General features: G+C 39.8%; 1 protein-coding gene across 1 annotated transcript; it reads left to right on the forward strand.

The window, feature by feature from the left end:
- Positions 1-264: 264 nt before the first annotated feature.
- On the forward strand, positions 265-2,221 carry Tram1l1 (translocation associated membrane protein 1 like 1). Its single transcript, XM_051165884.1, has one exon. The coding sequence runs from the start codon at positions 658-660 to the stop codon at positions 1,774-1,776; it is 1,119 nt and encodes a 372-aa protein (XP_051021841.1). The 5' UTR covers positions 265-657; the 3' UTR covers positions 1,777-2,221.
- The last annotated feature ends 18,274 nt before the right edge of the window (positions 2,222-20,495 follow it).

The raw sequence follows: 20,495 nt of genomic DNA on the forward strand, positions 1-20,495 counted from the left end.
AGACAGACAAAGAGACAGAGAGAGACAGAGACAGAGACAGAGACAGAGAGGAGACAGAGAGACAGAGACAGAGAGAAGGAGACAGAGAGACAGAGACAGAGTGGGAGATAGACTGAGACACAGAGAGAGAAAAACAGAGAGAGATAGAGACACACGCAGAGCAAGAGAGAACGAGACACACATACACACACACACACACACACACACACACACACACACACACACACACACACACACACACACACACATTGATTTCCATAGCACTGACTTCTTAAGGGAAGGTGAGATTCCTAAGCGATCAGTAGAGAGCACTAGGGAGCTCATTGCTGTGATGCTGCGGTGATGATGGTGAAGGTAATGACCGCGGCACGGATTTCCCTTGCTGAGTCAGAACTGGTTCTCGGGAAGCCCTCCGGCTACGGCGGGTGGGCGGTGGCGATCGGCGCGTCAAATCCGCGCTCGCACCCGGGCCTGCGGGGCAGGGGCGCGGTGCTCGATTTCCTTCCCTGCCTTCGCAGGCCCTGTGCGCATGCTCGGCCTACGCGGGCCCCAGCCTTTGATTGATCAGTCGGCAGCGGCTGCGACCCTGGGTGGCTGACGGGCCGGGGATGGGGAGCCCAGCGCTGGGAGCAGCGCAGTGAGCAGCGGCGGCCGCCAATGAGTACCGGTGAGTACCGCGGCATGGGGCTCCGCAAGAAGAACGCCAGGAACCCCCCGGTGTTGAGCCACGAATTCATGGTGCAGAACCACGCGGACATGGTCTCCTGCGTGGGCATGTTCTTCGTGCTGGGGCTTATGTTCGAGGGCACGGCCGAGATGTCGATTGTGTTCCTCACGCTTCAGCATGGAGTCGTTATCCCCGCGAAAGAGCTGCCTTCGGGGTCCAGGACCCTGTACCATTATGGGGTCAAAGATCTGGCCACAGTGTTCTTCTATATGCTGGTGGCCATCATCCTCCACGCCACCATTCAGGAGTACTTGCTGGATAAGCTCAGCAAGAGACTGCAGCTCACTAAAGGCAAACAAAACAAACTGAACGAGGCCGGGCAGCTGAGTGTGTTCTATATAGTGTCTGGTATCTGGGGCATGGTCATTCTGGCCTCTGAGAACTGCCTGTCAGACCCCACTCTACTGTGGAAGTCTCATCCCGACAACATGATGACGTTTCAGATGAAATTTTTCTACATCTCGCAGTTGGCTTACTGGTTTCATAGTTTCCCGGAGCTCTACTTCCAAAAGGTCAGAAAGCAAGATATCCCGGGTCAGCTCATCTACATTGGCCTCCACCTCTTCCACATAGGAGGGGCCTATCTCTTGTACTTGAACCACCTGGGCCTGCTGCTTCTGATGCTCCACTATTCGGTCGAGCTCCTCTCCAACATATGCAGCCTACTTTACTTCGGCGACGAGCGGTACCAGAAAGGGTTGTCCTTGTGGCCTGTTGTGTTTATATCAGGGAGACTCGTGACGTTGATCGTCTCGGTGGTCACAGTAGGGCTACACTTGGCTGGGTCCCAGAATCGCAATGCTAACGCCCTCTCTGGTAACGTCAATGTGCTGGCAGCGAAAATCGCTGTCCTGTCTTCGAGCTGCAGCATCCAGGTGTACATAACGTGGACCCTGACGACTGTCTGGCTTCAGAGATGGTTAGAAGATGCAAGTCTTCACGCCGCGGGGAGGAAGAGACGATCCAGGTCGAGAAAAGGCACAGAAAATGGAGTGGAGAGTCCGAATAGACTAGATTCTCCACCAAAGAAGAAAGAGAAAGCTTCTTAAAGTGTTGCAGGCTAATTGAGTCTTACCTCCAAGGGAATCCACTCCTTACTATGTGGTGTCTCTGTGCTAGAGATTTCCTGTTCTTCAGAACGGGCTGTGCTCTTTGGTTATTGCTATTGTGTTGTCTAATGTGTTTTTAAGGTTTTGCAGCCTTCTGAGTGGGGAAAAAAAAATAAGGCTAAACCACTCATCTTCTACACATTGTCAGAATAGCTAACACACCAACATCATGCTTAGTTTAGATTCTTACCTCAATGATTGTCCAGATGTTTTGTGGCGATGGCTGCAGAATTGTGTGCGTAGGTAATGCAGTATCCTGCTTCCGGTGTTCGTTATGGCATTAGCAAGACGGGCAGCAAAGTTTTTTTCTCCATGTTCTCTTGCAGGGTGACGTGGAAAATCTGACAAGAATGGAACTCAAATCAGCATTGTGCAAATTACTGGGGATTTTAAAAATTGTTTTAAATTTACAACAGAAAATATCTGTGCAACCACCAAGATAATCATGTGTTTAATTTTATGAGTGGTGATTGTTAGTGCTACACCCCCATTAAAGCATCAAAATATGAAAAGATGACGTGTGGCGATACTGACATCTGTTGAGTCAAAATACCTTTAATAAATATGATGGATTACTGAAGAGGTAAACTTGTTCCTGTTGTAAACAAATGAAAACGCAAAAAATTAAATATTGCTGAAAAAATCTTATTTACTCTTAATGTTTATTAAAAATGGTTTTCAGATTTGCAAACTTGGTGAAAGCAGGGTATAAGAAGATTACTTAATATGTAAACAAATTTAAAAATAACACTATAAACAGTATATATATATATATATATACATATATATATATATATATACACTCACACACTATGTGATACAATATTGTGTGTGTGTGTGTGTGTGTGTGTGTGTGTAGCTAATTATATCTGGGAAATATTTGACATTAAACTTCATTTGAAGATGAAGTGGCCTAATAAATTTATGAAAGGATTTTAAATTTTTTTTTTTTTTTTACTGTACATTTACTTCCATCCTTAATTGGGAAACATCTTTATATGGCAATCTTAGTTGATTATGCATATGTACTCATGTATGTAGTTTATATCTTTACAGAAGCCGATGTAAACAATGGGCTGTGAGGTAAATATTTATGTTTGGCTCAATCTCATGTCAATGTCATTTCCATAGTGTGGGTACTTTTGTCTTTCAAGGCTATAACTGATAGCACACTGGGATAAGCCTGTATGTTACCTGTATTTCCTCTTCTTCTCCAGTGTTTTCTCCCATCTCTCATGTCTGCTTGCGATAGTCTCCTCTTAGGTGCATTAATGACTCAACTTTTTTCCAAAAAGTGAGGGTCCTAAAACTTAATCCTTACCTAGCAGACCATAGACTAAAAAGCCAGGAAAAACATGTTCCTACTCTTGTCTCCTTTCAAAGGTAAGTAGCAAAGATTTCTTTCTTTCTGGACATGAAGATGGTTTTCGTCTACCTCCCTTTTTCTCCTTTGCCTAATGAGGTATTGTTAGTCCATGCTTTGTGTTGTAGTCACACATATTTAACCAAATGTTGTACATCTGCAAAGCCAGATTTCAACTTATCATATGACTCAGAACTCACTCTCTCAGACTCTTTACCTCCAGGAATCTGAACTGTTGCTTGAAATCCAACTCATGATAACAAAGTTCTTATCTATTAGGCAATAACTTGAAAATAATCTGTGAAAATCTAACTGAAATTGCTGAGATCAAGGGACAGTTTCTGTTTCATATGGCTGGTAATGCTAAGAGTTAACATGGACTTAGAAATAAGTTAGATTAGTCTGGATTGATTTCCATGAGATTCTCTTAGCTCTATACCCCTCCAATTAACTTCCAACATGGCATCCACTGTGTCTTGGTTCCTGTTTTGATTTCTCAAGTATCATAGCAAGAAGAAAGAGCAAGCCTAAAATTCTAGAGCAAAGCTCTTTGGTAAATTATTTGGCAAGGCTACTCAAGGGGTGATTGGTTTCAGCTGTGTCAGTTGCATCATTGATGGAAAAGGAAAACTCCTTCTTACAAAACATAAGTTCACAAGAAATAACAGTTTGATGAAAAGTGGGAAAGATTCTAGATATAGCTCTTAATAAGTTCATTAATGTCAGGAAATTAATGTGTGCCAATACGTTATAAAAGAAACATCACAAATTTAATTCCACTTGGTATGAATTGTTGAGGCTCTTTAAAGTAGTCTCAAGGCACTCATTTGGGGCACTACTAAGGCAGCATGGGCGTGGCTAAGCACAGGGAGTCTCAGATTTATCCATAGATGCTGCAGACATCTCAAGATGCATCTGATAACAGAACCCAAAGTTCTGTCCTGCGGCACTATCTTTTCAAGCCTTATTGCTTAAATAAGACTATAAGACATAGGTGTCCTGGGATAGATCCCAAACAGACTTTGTGCTTAACATATGGATCTACAGCATTTAAGTAAAGCTGCTAACAAATAGCATTATATCATTGCCTCATAAGGGACAAACAAGCTTGGGTGTCACCATTCCTTGGTGGTCAGCATAACTCAGTTTCAGTTCAATAAGGAAAGAATAATCTTGGAAAACCTCACTTCATCCATCTTCCCATGTTTGTTTAATAGAATACGAATGAGGCTCAGCCACTACCATCTATCTTTGGCCTACATCCAAGAAGACACCAATTATCACATTAATAATTAAGTATCTTTTTAAGAGGAAACAATTCTGATAGCCTTTTAATTTGGATAATAAGAGTACAGTTTTTATTTCTTGTCCAATTGGATTGAAAACCATTTGCATCAGGTAAAATGAGAATTTTATTGCTTTGTATAGGAAATGCTGTATTGGCATAGGTGTGTGTGTGTGTTGGATACACTTGTATGTTTGCTACATCTGTGCTCATTCATGTGTGCCAAAGTGTGCCTGGAGGTCAAAGGGCACCCTAGGTCCTCACCTCCTGCCTTGTTTGAAACAGGGTCTCTATGTTGTTTACTTCTGGTGTCCTTTGAGTTTGTACAGATTCTGCTGGCTCTGCCTCTCATCTCAGGAACACTGGGATTGCCCTTATGGGCTGTTGCACCTGGATTGGGCTGTTGCACCTGGATTGGGCTGTTGCACCTGGATTGGGCTGTTGCACCTGGATTGGGCTGTTGCACCTGGATTTACCTGGGACTCGAGGATTTGAACTCTGGTTCTCATACTTGGCCTGTAAATGCTTCATACACTGAGATCTCTCTCCAGTCCTTAGAAAAGCTGTAGAGGAAATTGTTCAGGAGAAGTTTGTGAGTTATATGAATTAAACTGGGCCTTGGAGTTGAGTCCTTGTGTTAGTTCAGAGATTTCCCTCTATTTGGAAACTAAAGATGTCTCTCAGCAGCAAGGAAGGAGAGAGGGTGGAGGGAGAAGGAAGGATATGGCTTGTCCAGCTGCATAGAATAGATAACTTCTGGTGCTTAGATGGAGGTGGTGGGGTTTCATACCATCAGACCAAATGATCAGCAAGTTCATATCCCCATATCCTGAATTCTCTGGACTTAGATATATTTGTTTGTTTTTTTTTTTTCAATTTCAGATTATCTGTCGAATGTAACATCTCTAAAGCACTATCCCATAGTGCAACAGAGGTGCTTGACAATTTCCCTCCCAGATATAAATCAAACAACTGAATAAAAGACAAGGTAAATTCACTAAGGGTAAGGCACAAATAAAAAGTTATTTTTATTCACAAAATGTATCCCTGAGTGATGATGTGTAAGACTTGGAGACAGTAAGGAAAAACATCCACACAGTATCAGACTCAATGCTTGGTATTAAGAGCATAACAATGTAGCTGCTTCCTAATTACACTGAGAGCTCCTTAGAATTAGATGTTTTACAGTGGTAGACACCTCTATTGGTTGTAGTATGAGGTAAGTGTCAGTGAAGTGATGAGGAGGAGAGAGAGGCCTGCTGGCCCAGACTGAGCAGGTACTAGGTTAGGATAGGATCTGTGATGAAATAAGTACGTGCTCGGGTATCATCCCTATAAAGTAGAGCAGAGAAATGGTTAAAAAGAAAAAGAACATGTATTGCTATTTCCCTTTATAACACACCAAGAAGAAGATGTGGCCAAAGCTGTTCTCTTTGTTGTAAACTATTTTGGGGTTGGAAAGATCACATGATATTTGTGAACGTAAATGTTGAGATGACACATTTTAAGGGAGGGGCATCAACTGCAAGGTGGAGGCAGAGGTGCAGGAATCCAGTGAAAAATTCATCAGTCACACGAATTAATGGCATGACAAAAGCATTATGTGTATGTAGTTGATTCGTGTGTATGCGTTTATATGTGTGTATGTGTGTATTCTTGTTGCACATTCATGAGTCTGTGTGTGCTTATGTGTGTGTTGGATCCATGTGCTCACATGAGCATCTGCATGTGGCGATGAGGACTTGACATCTGATGTATTTCTCTGCTGCTCTCCATCTTATTGTATTATTATTTTTTAATTGAAGTTGGTCTTTTATTGAATCTGGAGCATACTGGTCGGTCAAGATGAACGGACCCATAGGTCACAATGGTCCTCCTGTCTCTACAGCTTCAGTACCCTAGCACAGCTGGCTTTTTATATGGTTTCTGGGGATCTGATCTTAGGTCTTCATGTTTATGGAGGAAGCAATTTACTGACTGATCTTCTTGCCCTCTCTGAAAAGAACACTTTTAAATTATTTGGAAAAATCTTGAGTTTAGACATCTACCTACCATTTTTGAAAATCTATGCAAAACAGTTTTTTGATAGCCAGATTTGGGCTCGGGATCCCACTCAAACTAAGGCACCAGCCAAGGACAATACAGGCGGTAAACTTTAAACTTCTACCCAGATCTAGCCAATGGTCAGAACCGTCTCCACAGTTGAGTGGAGAGTGGGGCATGACTTTCACACAAACTCTAGTGCCTCACATTTGACCATGTCCCCTGGAGGGGGAGACCTGGTGGCACTCAGAGGAAGGATAGCAGGCTACCAAGAAGAGACTTGATACCCTATGAGCATATACAGGGGGAGGAAGTCCCCCTCAGGAACAGTCATAGGGGAGGGGAATAATGGGAAAATGGGAGGGAGGGAAAAATGGGAGGATACAAGGGATGGGATAACCATTGAGATGTAACAAGAATAAATTAATAAAAAAAAAAAAAAACCTCAAAAAAATATGTATATACGGAGACCTTCATTTTATACTGTTTTATACTTTATTTAGTGTCAACATTACTATTCTAAACCAAAAAAATTATTAGTTACTTATTTCCCCTTTTGACCACTATTTTATATATCTGCAAAATAAAAGATAAGATTCATTTAAAGAAGGAACACACTAAACCAATGATTTGCAGTGAGATCCCAGTTTCATTATAGAAACAAACAAACAAACAAACAAACAAAAACAAAAAAAACCCACACACATCTCCAGGCAGGATTGAGAAGATGGCTGCTGATAAATTAAAGAATGTGCCTTTATGAAAGAGGATAATTATCCTAAAGAACAACATGATGCCATTCAAAAGGTAGCAAAAATGAGAGTAAAATCTAGTCAACTAAGCAAAACAAAACAAAATTCATAACATGTAATTCTTAAACTCTCATAGAAAAGTATGGATGTGTAGAAGTACTTGTAGATTTCAGTAATGTAGCATCTGACCATTTTCCACAACATTAAAACATGATTCACATCATAAGAATTTAGTGTATTAATTTAGAAATAATCATAAAATTTCATAAATTCTGCTAAATTTTTATAGGCCATTTGTTTAAAACAGTTCAACCACCCACCCATCAAATACGCATTTGTAGAAAATAGCTCAACTCAAGTAATTATAAACTCAAAAACCATACAAAAATTTTAATCACAAATGAGTGCTGAATTGCCACAAATTTTTCAAATTGGAATTGAAATGTACTCCTGCTTCAGACTGACACTGTGCATAACTTGGCATCTTCAATTCTATCAGAACTCTATGCTTGTAAAATACATTTAAAAATAGTTAATCTGTATGAAATTTATGTTTATTTCCTGATGTCTTTCAAGTATATAACAGAGGTTGGAAAGGAGGTTCAACGGCTGCTCTTGCAGTGGTCCTGGGTTTGCTTCCCACCACCCACTGGCAGTTCATAACCATTCATCACCCCAATTACAGGGACTCTAGTGCCCTCTTCTTGTTCCCATGGCCATCAGGCACACACATACATTCCTACAAGTAATGTAAACTAAACAAACAAACAAACAAACAAAATGGCTAGAAAGATGATCCAGTTGTAAGAGTGCTTGCTGCTCTTGAGTGGACCCAAGTATGGCTCCCCACCATGTGTAAATTTAATTCCAGAGGACCTGACACTTTTTCTGACCTCCACAGGCAGTAGGCATGTACATGGTGCACAGACATATATGCAGGCAAAACATCCATACATGTAAAATAAATAGATAAACAAAAACCAGGATTATCCTGCCTTTTACTAAATCCACCACTGCTGGAATGAGAGAGTGCATAGATGATGATGGTGGAGATGTTTTCTTGAAATTCAGCAAATGCCACGTGCATTGTATAAGGGTGAGATGCTTGGAACCATATACAAGTGGTATAGTCTATAGACTGGTGAGGTAGCCTAGCAGGTCAGAGCACTGTCTTTGGAAGCCTGATGACCTGGATTTAATCCCAAGAACCAAAGTGAAGGTAAGAGAGACAACGCCACAAAATTCTTCCTCTGACCTCCACATGTGCTATGAAATTCACAATACAATAATAAAATAATTGAAAACCAATGTATCTCTAAATGTGATGCTTAAATATTTTGCCTTATTTTGTCTTTTGCATTAATGTTTTTATCTTTATTTTTAGAAGTTTTCCCATGGTTATTTCAGAGATAGCAGGCGCTCATTAGCTTTTATGTCATAGTGAAGCTGTATTTTTCTTGTTTCTATTTTCTTTGTATGGATGTTGTAGGGTGTGTCTGTGTCTGTGTGTGTGTATGTGTGCCTGGTTGTATGCTTGGGCACAATGTGTGCTCAGGTGTATGTGCATGTATGTGTACTTGCATGTGGAGGCCCAAGGTTAACACCAGAGGCTTCCCATTGCCCTTCTACTGTATTTTTAAAGGAAAGTCTCTCAGTGAAGCCCAGAGGTAACAGAAAAACCTGGTCTTAATACCTAGTTTTAGAAATTTCCTTTCTCTGTCCTGTAAAGCAGAGTCACAGGCCATCACATTCCCAGCATTTACATGGGTCTGAGGAACTGAATTCTGGTATTCTAGCCTGCCCAGCCAACACTTTAACCACTGAGCCATCTCCCAAGCCCCCAGACTTTTATTTTGCATTGATATTTCTCCTTTTGTACCCCAACTATATTACTATGGGAAAAATAAAAGGAACAGTACAAATAAAAAGGAAAATTTTTGCTGATGATTTTGGTTAATGTATTTATCCATGTCAACAGTATTAATCAACAGTAAGACTTCCAGAAAAAAACTGGTGACTGAAAATTTTAAATTATACATATATATTCTAACTGTAAATTTTATACACACATGCAATGTATTTCGATCCTATTCACTCCTTCTCTTCCCGCTAATTCCTCCTGAATCAACCCTGCCTTTTCTTCCTTTCATCTCCCCTCCCAACTTTCTGTTCTTTTTTTAATACTCCCACTGAAGGCAATTTGTGCTTCCTACATATGCATAGGTGTGGGGCCATGCACCAGAGTGTGGTGTCCTTAGCTTGAACCATGCACATATGGTCCTGACTCTTCCTTCACTAGCAGCTGTCACCTCTCACTAGTTCCTTAACTCACTCTTCACTTAAAATGGGACATTGACTGCTTTAATCTTACATATTCGCAAAGGGAAAATACTTTGAGCATTATTTCCACATTTGACAACACATTGAAAAACAGTGCTCAACTGCACCACAGAATTTACAAATAAGCTCCAAGGGTCTGAAAAACTTGTGTTAATTGACTGAAGGATGGATTAAAAAAAAACATGAAAATTGACAAAGCATTGTTAAAAGAAGGCTTCCTGAACCTTCGAAAAGACATTCCAGTAACATGTCACAGTGCATATACCACCGGATGAGGCACTGGAGGAAACTGGCAGATGCCTTGGAACCTGTTCTAACACTGTTGACAATAAACTAAGTGCAGTAAAAAGGATGATGTGTAACCACTTAGGGCCTAATGTCCTATGTATTGTCCCTCAATCTATTATAATTACTAAGATTGTTTGCTCACAATAAAGTGAAAATGAATCTCAGCCCTCAAAATAAATTCAGCTCAATTCTTAAACACTTCTTGGAGGTTCCAAACATCATTGCTCTTTGCATTGAAGTCTCAGAGACAAGAGTTTGCTAATGAGAATGCGCAAGACGTAATTACATTTACTTTATGGTGTGTTTGTTGGTGCAGTGTGCTGTGGCTTTTCTGAGGTTCTATAATGGGGTGATATAAGCACATCCATTGCAAGCAGCAGGCAGCCCAATCAACGCTCTTTAATAACTCAGAAGTATTCACATTGTTATAGATGGGCTGGCAGGAGGTGCTGATGAATGTGGCAGTGCCCTCGCTCACTCTGTGGCATCCTGTGGCAAAGAGGAACTGGCAGTGGAAAGGACAGATGGCACCTACTTGAGTGGGCATGTGTCTGCTATAGTAAGACTCCCTGACTTCCACAGTTAGACCTGTCAAAATGAAGTCTCTAGTGAAATTCCTGAATGCTGTGGTTGACCAAGCTGAAGGACACATCCCACTGAACATGCTCTGATAGAGATGATAGATTGGGATGTGTTTGAAGGAAAGCATTTGAAGTTATAGAAGTTTAATTTATAAAACTGAGAATGTGCTATATTACTGTTTGAGAATAATTTTCAAAATGCTTTGCATGAAATATGCACCTGTGACTACTTAGCTATCTAAGAATTTCATGCCAAGCAACCAAAACCTGTTTCCTCACAAGAGACACTCTTTGAAATGGGACTTTATTGAAGAAATATATATGCATTTTAAAAATTGAATTATTTATTCACTTTGCATACTGATCACAGATCTCTCCCCCTCTCCTCTCAGTTCAACCCTCCTTCCCTCTTTCCTCACACCCCACCCCTATTCCTCAGAAAAGGGGATCTCCCTTACCCACTCACCCCAGCTCATCAAATCACATCAGGACTGAGCATGTTCTCTTCTTCTGTGGCCTGGTGAGGGAGTGATTAAAAAGCAGGCATATATATATTTGATACTAAGAGAACTTACGAGAAACTACACAGGGTCAAATGAAGGTATTGAACAAGAGCAACTTCCCAAATATAAAGTAAAATGCCATCTTACATAACTGATCCTAATAATTTCACTGAGGAACACCTATAGCTGATAAACCCTTTCAGCAAAGTAGCTGGTTACAAAATTAACTTTATTTCTCCCCCCCTTTTTTTTATTAATTTATTCTTGTTACATCTCAGTGTTTATCCCATCCCTTGTATCCTCCCATTCCTCCCCCTCCCCATTTTCCCTTTATTCCCCTCCCCTATGACTGTTCCTGAGGGGGATTACGTCCCCCTGTATATTCTCATAGGGTATCAAGTCTCTTCTTGGCTACTTGCTGTCCTTCCTCTGAGTGCCACCAGGTCTCCCCCTCCAGGGGACATGGTCAAATGTGAGGCACCAGAGTACGTGAGAAAGTCGTATCACACTCTCCACTCAACTGTGGAGAATACCTTAGTCATCAGGGAAATGCAAATCAAAACAACTCTGAGATTCCATCTTACACCCATCAGAATGGCTAAGATCAAAAACTCAAGCGACACCACATGCTGGCGAGGATGTGGGGAGAGAGGAACACTCCTTCATTGCTGGTGGAAATGCAAACTAGTACAGCCACTTTGGAAATCTATCTGGTGCTATCTCAGAAAAATGGGAATAAGGCTTCCTCAAGACCCAGCTATTTCACTCCTTGGAATATACCCAGAAGATGCTCCAGCACACAACAAGAAAATTTGCTCAACCATGTTCATAGCAGCCTTATTCATAATAGCCAGAACATGGAAACAGCCTAAGTGTCCCTCAGTAGAAGAGTGGATAAAGAAACTGTGGTACATATACACTATGGAATACTATTCAGCTATTAAAAACAAGGAATTCCTGAAATTTGTGGATAAATGGATTGAGCTAGAAATGATCATAATGAGTGAGTTAACCCAGAAGCAGAAAGAATCAAATGGTATATACTCACTTATATCTGCATACTAGCCCAAGGGGCATGTCCCACGAAAGCCTTCACTTACCAGGAAACTGGAACAGAGGGGAAGGCATCCTATTGGATCTCTAAATGAGAGACGCATGGGAGAATAGCAAAATAAAAGGATACAGATGGTCCTAGAAATCTACAAGTAGAACAATATGATAGGCAGATTTGGGCCCAGGGGTCCCGCTCAAACTAAGGCACCAGCCAAGGACAATACAGGAGGTAAACTTTAAACCCCTTCCCAGATCTAGCCAAAATTAACTTTAAAAAAGTAGTCTTCTTATATACAAATGACAAATGATCTAAGAAAGAAATCAGGAAACAACACAATTCACAATAATTTCAGATAATATAAAATATCTTAAATATCTTGTGCTATCTCTAACCAAGCAAGTGACTTATCTTTAAGTCATTGGAAAATGAAATTGAAGAATGTAACAGAAGATGAAAAGATAACCCATGCTTAGCATAATCCCCATAAAAATTCAATTACAATTTTTCACAGGTCTTGAAGGGACAATTTTCAGCTTCATATGGAAACACAAACACATAGAGACACAAACACACAGACACACAGACATAGGCACAGACACACACACACACACACACACACACGGATAGCTAAAACACACCTGACCAATAAAAGAATAGCTGGAGGTATTACCATCCTTGATTTCAAGTTGTACTATAAATCTATAGGAATGAAAACAGCATGGCATTAGCACAAAACCAGACATTTCTATCAGTGGAATTCAACTAAAGAAGTAGACACAATTTCACACACTTCTGGACACTTGATTTTTTTTTTTTTTTATTATAAAGAAGCCAGAAATACACACTGGGAAAAAAAAGCATCTTCAATAAATTAGTGCTGGTCATATTGGTCAGCTTCATGTAAGATGATATAAAGAGACTTATATGTATCACCCTGAACAAAACTCAAGTCCAAGTGGATCAAAGACCTCAACATAAACCTAGATACACTGAACCTGACAGAAAAACTGGGGAATAAGATGCGAGATAGTGATAAGGAAGGGAATACGAGAGACAGCTAAACTTAAGAGGCATCTGAGAAGTAATATGAAAACATAATACAGTAGAATGTTCTAAAATATATACGGTACATATATTTAGGTAATCTAAATGTAATCACCAAGTAATGGGGGAAACAGCACCCTATACATATCTCTCTTATCACCAAATGAAGATTCTGGTACAACTGGGTTATGTCTGATTGAACTGTTGGTAAAAGGAGCTCCACAGGAATTCGTTCTAAAACCCAGGCTATTGACAACACTATAGGTTGCTCTCCACAAACTGATATCAAGGACCCTTTCTTGAAGACATCTACCCAACTCATTGAACTTTGAGTAGTCCACACAGTGCCTACCTAGAGCCTTCATCCCTTCTTTCTAGTGTTTTTGGTACAGTAATGTACTCTACACACTACCAAAGGAGAATTGCAACCAAGAAACAAATCCTTTGATATGCAGTAGTGCTTGCCTGCAAGATATGCTAGAACAATAGTAGTAAAAAGCTTGTGGGAGTTACTAAATAATATCTGAGTTGACTTAAGGCCCACTCTACAAGATGGACCCCATACCCATACTGCTTGGGTGGCCAAGAATGTGAGACTAGATAGTTCAGGGAAAAAGAAGGTAGCAATAAGGTGACTCCGAAAGACATTCTGCTGTGCTCATAGAGCAATGCCTTGGTCACCCGTCATCAGAAAAGGTTCCTCTGCAGCAGATGAGAACAAGTACAAAGGCCCACTGCCAGAAAATATTCAGAGTAAGAGACCTTGGAATGCTCAGCCCTAAATGGTATGTCTCCATGAAATCCATCCCCTTAGGGATCAGGGAACTCTTGGAAGAAGGAGCAGAAAAAATGTAAATGCCTGATGAAATGGAGGACACCAAAATAAATAACTAAATAAAGCAAGTCCCTAGCTATGAACATGATAGATGCACATATGAAGGCACAGAGAGGGAGGCAGCACATTCACTGCCTGCATGAGTTTGTACAAGAAGGGACCATAGAACTGAAGAAAGTAGACACATCTTCCATCAGTGACCCCAACGCAAACTCTAATTGATAAATACTTGCAAATAAAAGTGTAGTTTCCTTCTAGTGTGTCTCACTGCAGAAACCACCCTTAAGGGTAAGCTTCATTCCCAGCAGTAGATGGCAACAGAGAATGTGAATCAGTGACATTGTTGGAGCTTCCTTGTGTCACAGTGTCCTTTATGTGTATACCCTGCCTTTTATTTTAGTGGTTTTATGGGATTTCTGACTGTGCAAATGAATGGGTCATTGTTTCTTGCGCCTTCTCCTGTGCTCTTTTCCTTCTGTTTGTTTTGTCCAATTCCATTGTTAGGTTTTTAATAATATAATATGTATTATATTCTTACATGCTTATATTATAGTTTTGACATTCATACATTTATCACATTATTATTCCCAAAAACCCAGTTTGTTTTCTAATGAGAGACAGAAAGGGAGTGGATTCATAAGGGGGTGGAGGAGAGGAGGACCTGTGAGAAGAAGAAGGAGAACTATAATCAGGATATATATGTGAGAAAAAAAAAACACCATTGAATAAAAGAAAAAATGAAAAAATAGTCATGTTATTGTTAGTGTATATGTATTTATGACCAATCCTTAGCAGGAGAAAAGTAAGAACAGAGGAACACAACAACTGTATCCTTAATTGTAGGTTACTGTATTCTTATTATACTATATGAGTGATCACATATACATAAATATGTACATAAAAGTTAAAGGTATTGTATTACACAATCAAATTGAAGCTTTATATTTTATTTCTTTCAAGGGCCTTCCTTATTCTGACACTATAGAAAACAGAAGGACCCTGCAGCCATGTTTGACAGCATCTCTCCCAATGACGTTAGCATTTGAAAATGCCAATTGACCTTGAAGCATCTTCCATCGGCTGCTGTGTGGGAGAACACGAGGGCACATGAAACTGAAACAACAGAGAAAGGCCAGGGCAGAACTGTGTAGGGAGTCAGCTGATAAATTCAGAAATTGGTATGTGTAAAAGGCTCCATTATCCACCCAGAAATAAATATTACGTGCTGTGAAATGGACAGCTCTGCTCATACTTTTGAATGGATCAGGGCTAACAGACCAAAAGACTGAGTGCAAAGAATGACAAACAATTTGAAGGGTCCAGCTGAAATGGAAAACTATAAATCTGTCCCACTTGGCAGAGTTATGTAATTCTCTCCAGCAAAGCTTAGCAGTCCAGAAGATGGAAAATCTCTATGATTAGACAGAAGCAGGTTGGAAAGAGTGTATGGGTCTAAGAAGAAAAAGAGGCAGAACAGCAAGTTCAGTTGGATGAACTGACTAGAAATGGAAAAAGATGGATTTCATTAGGAAAGAAAACCAGGAAGCCTGATGTGAACAGTTCCTTTCAGGAGATGACAAGTTCTACTTAGATTCTTGGGATTGTGTTTTTGCTTAAGCAAAATGATGTGAATTAGTTAGCAAAGAAGTTCTGAAGTTTGTGCAGAGAATGTGACCTTGCCTTAGGCTGGACGTTAGGTGAAAGCAATCTTGCGTGGCTTGACCTCACTGAGACTCTAACATAATTTTATAAATGCTATATAATTCTCATGTACTTGTTTCAAATGGGTCACAGTGTTGTAGGCTGTAATTCTGTTGTGGAGTCCGTTTTCTGCATCTGGCTTACTATCTAGTTTGCACACCTGTTTTTACTCTATGCCGAATGGGGATTCCCTGAATGAAAATCAGATGCTGTTTTCATACAACGTTGGTCTATTTTATTCAGAATTGCTGAGGTTATGAGTGCCTTAAGTTTTATTTGGGTCAGTCATCATAGACATGTTGCCGTAGAATGTGGCATAGAATGTGGCACTGGGGTCTGAGTTATCTGGATGGGAACATGGTATGGCAAAACTCAACATTCTTTAAAGCCTATAGAAAAGTGGATGACAGGAAACTTGGGGCATATGCAATGATACAAGAGAGCAATGATACAAGGAAGGTTGTTTGAGTTCATAAAAACATGATCAGTAAATCATGAACAGAAAAACATTTAAGTAAACACCAGTAAGCACATACTAAATATTAGAAGAACAGTCATTTCCCAGAATGTTCTTGTGTCAGACAATTTTAAACACAATTGCCTGGCTTGTACTATAGAGTCTATTCTATTAGGGAAAGCATAAGAGCAAGGCCATAGCCAGAGTCAAGGCACACTGACCAGATGGAGTTCTACAGCTATGTTCTGACATTTAACAAGAACAAACTTGTCTTATAAACTAAAAGCAAATGTTTGTCACAGGAGGCACAAAAATCACATCCAAGAACAATCCAAGGAACAAAATTCACCTGAGGTAAAGGACCCTCTGCCTTTTTTCCTGGGGCTTCTTTCACGGATCCTCAAGGCATTGTTTGTCACGCATCATTCTTTAGAACAAGGTCTGAAACAGTGGAGCAACCAGAGTTCACACCTTCAAAGCACCAACCAGAGTTCACACCTTCAAAGCACCAACCAGAGTTCACACCTTCAAAGCATCAACCAGAGTTCACACCTTCAAAGCAATCTGCAATCGATTTGCCAGATATCAATTGATACTAGCCGCTGAGCTGTGGGAGAGACCTTCTGCCCGATTCCCTCCTTCATGCTTGGATATTTATTTTGAGCTTGCACATGTCTCACTTGTTAATATTTGCAACAGCTATCTTTAGGTTCTGAAACTCCCTGATGGAAAGACTCCAGACTCAAATAGTATACAAGCAACAAATCCAGCATACTGGAGTCACCACTTAGACAAAATGGCGACCCCCAGGTCAGCTTGCAGGCTCTTTTTAAAGGCATTCACAGGAATTCTAAGGCAGGCTTGATAATCTTTAACACCATTGGAGCATTCAAACTGAAACAGCTTGGGTAACTTAGTCAGTGGTCATGAGTTAATCATAAGGCAAACGGTTTCTAGACAAGCAGTAAATCCTTAAACAATTAGATCAGAAGTAAGTCAAGTTTAAGCAATCTTATCTTCCTCTGGCAAGCTAGCTCCAATTCTGGTAGGCGTCATTTACTTTCTGTGTCCACCTGGAATAGGAATATCACTGCTTTCAATCAATCTTTTCTCTAAGTGGGAGAACTATTAGGCAACCCATTACAAGGGCTGAGAAAGATGCTAAAATATCAGTGTTAGAAAACAAGTTATCCCAGTTATGTTTTTCTAGTTTATAGATGCAAGCATGAGGGGAAAAAAAATATGCTTGTCTTTTCCATTGTTCAAACAAAGGATACACTGTCTGTCTAACAGCAGGGGGCTCTGTGGCTTTGTCTCTTAGCCATCTCTACTTCACACCTCCCTTCCAGCTTCTTCCCTGAATTCCACACTACTTTGAAAACCATGGCTTGGCATTTGAAAATATTCATGCTTGCAGTGTAAAATATTTGACATGTTTTGATTTACATTTCAAGCAATTTAACATGAAAATTTTCCATGTAGCAAGTATTAATCCTTTAGTTCTAACAAACCATGTCAAGAATGTGAGGAAGACTTGGGTCTGCTATCTTTCAAATGAATTAATAATTTATTATTTGGAATACTTATGTAATATACAACATCCCTCCAAGTACTACACTCAGTATAGGAAAATTTATGCTGCACTGGAACAAATTTATCATATCAGGTACAGGTGCTTAACATTTTAATCCTCAAATATTTTAGAATTTAACACTAGGCATGACTTACTGTCATAATCTTAACCTGGAAAATTAAAGAAAGAAAAGCATTAGTAAGGGTTTCTGCAGAACCTGAGGTTACATAGTGAATCAGTGTCAGAGCAGACTGCAGTTCCTGTGGGCTTGTGACTCTGACAACTTCTTTCTTTACTGGAAACTGTAAGTACCAAGGGAGAGCTGAAGGAAATGACAGATGATTCAAAGGAAGTGTCATCAATAAAACCTCCTTGAGAACATATATTTAAGTCTCATTTTACAAGAATTCAAATACACAGGAAGTGTGAGTCGATCAAACATGGAACTGAAAATGACATACTAGGAGAGAGCATACATAAGAAAAGAACAGTGAACTCAGAGGGGAATTTCCAGAAACCTAGAGGCAGAGAAGTTTAATTTATGTCCATCAGCTCATTGAAGAGGAAATTTGGACTAGAATGTGTTTCCTGTTCCTTGGTTGAAAAGTTAGATTGGAATGAGGAGAAGGTGCATTGATTCTAACACAGTAGATATAGTCAGAGTACCACAGATGTGTTGGTGACTCATAAAGGAATGCAATTAAACCACTTGCCTAGGAGCAGTTTAACAAAAAGTGAACGCAGATTTGAACTGTGAACTTCGTTCCCTGTGTCTTTTGTCTGTCTGCTGTATGAATCTGTATCTGGTGCCTGCTTGAGTCCTCTCCTGCCTTGTTGGTCCCGGTGGCTGTATTTCTAACAAAAGGCTCTGTTCCCTATTTATTGAACAGATCAGAGAGCACCACATGGGGATGAAATATTGGATATTGTACAGAAATCTTTAGCAATGTTTTATGGAGAATGAACTTTACTGACTGATCCCACTGATCCAAATAACAAACAAGTACTATCAAGAAATAGCGTGTTTTGCTTCCAGAATTTATCATAGATATCTCTTTTATATTGTTTGTTTTAGCCTGTTTCCTAGTTTAACTCTTTATTACCAAGATGTATACACAGTCATATATGATCGGAGCACTGAAGGTTATATAACCTAAGATTAAAACTATGCATTCATTAGCTTAGGTTGTAAATGTTTGTTACATTGTCCTCTTCAAGGCAAGTTAAACAAACTGGTTGATTATATAGTCAGGTATCTATCATAAAGTCTTAAGTGAATATTAGCTTGGCTGTGAGGTCCAACAAAAGTTCCAGTCTCTTAGAATCAAAGAGATATTCATTTAATAATATATCACCGCAAAGGAGGAAATATACTTAGAGGCATCAAGTACAATTGAGCATTTCCTCCTTTGCTCTATCGCTACCTCTGCACCCTTGTGTTATTTGTTGTTCTGGTTCTCAAGAAGGCTCCCACTGGTGTGCTGTAAGGGTAGATCTGCAATGTCAGCTGCTTGTCTTTCTCCCACACAAGACGTGATGCCTATTATCAATAAAAATCACCCAGACTTGAAGTAGATCTTCAGAATGTTAGCCAATATAACACCATGTCAGGCCCTGAAAGAAAAGCCAGACTGTGGAGAAGAAGTGAATTTGAACATGGAATCCATGGTTGATGTGACATCTCCCTTAAAGGTAGAGAAAGTTCTAATACGAGTCAGCCCATTCATTATAAAGTGTTAGTTACTTTTTGGTTGCTCTGATAAAAACGCTGTTACCAAGGCATCCTACGGAAAACGGAGTTTATTCTTGCTTATGGTTCTACCATGATAACAGTCCATCATAGCAGGGAGGCTTGGTTGAGTAAGAAGCTGAGTGACCAATATCTTCAATTGCAAACACAAAGCAAAGAGAAGGCATTTGAAGTGTTGGAGCAAGCCTATAACATCTCAAATCCTGCCACCAGCAGCACACTGGTTTTTGTTTTTGTTTGTTCGTTTTGTTGTTGCTTTTTAATCAAATCTGAACAACCTTTCCAAGCATTGCCACCAACTAGAGACTAAGTCTTTACATATAAGAGCCTATGTAGACAAAGTATCTGAAAATCTGGAGGACTGATGACAAGGTCCCAACTTGGGGAATTTTTATTTGCACTTAAATCCACATTCACTCTCTGTCTCTCTCTGTCTCTGTCTCTCTCTGTCTCTCTCTGTCTCTGTCTCTGTCTCTCTGTCTCTCTGTCTCTCTCTCTCTCTCTCTCTCTCTCACACACACACACACACACAAGCACACATAAGTATATACTCCCATTAACAAGAGGGAGGGAGGGAGGGAACAGCAAAAGAGGATGAAAGGGGCTGCGATTTGGATATAAAAAAACTAAGTAAGTAAATAAATAACAAATACATACACACATATATGTATTTATTGGGTCTTATTTGCTTTGTGATCTCATAGAAGCCTCTTAATTCCACCCCTAGAAAAAGTCAAGCATAATTATAGCAATAGTATTAATAATTAGTAATAAAATATTCTTATTTTAAAGAAGCACAGACTTCTTCCTTTTTTAATCTATATATTATGTATACAGTATTTTGCCTACAGGCCAAAAGATCTTATTATAGATGGTTGTGAGCCACCAGGTGGTTGCTGGGAATTGAACTCAGGACCTCTGGAAGAGCAGACAGTGCTCTTAACCTCTGAGCCATCTCTCCATCCCCCATAATAAAGTATTCTTTAAAGTATAAACTTATAAGAATATTTACTAAACCAAGTATGCTGCATTTGAGTTCAGCACTATCTTTCTCGTGATAACACAACTTTAAAACTATGAATTTTAAATT

Source organism: Acomys russatus, chromosome 23 (genome assembly GCF_903995435.1).
Source record: "Acomys russatus chromosome 23, mAcoRus1.1, whole genome shotgun sequence".
Classification (NCBI taxonomy): Eukaryota; Metazoa; Chordata; class Mammalia; order Rodentia; family Muridae; genus Acomys; species Acomys russatus.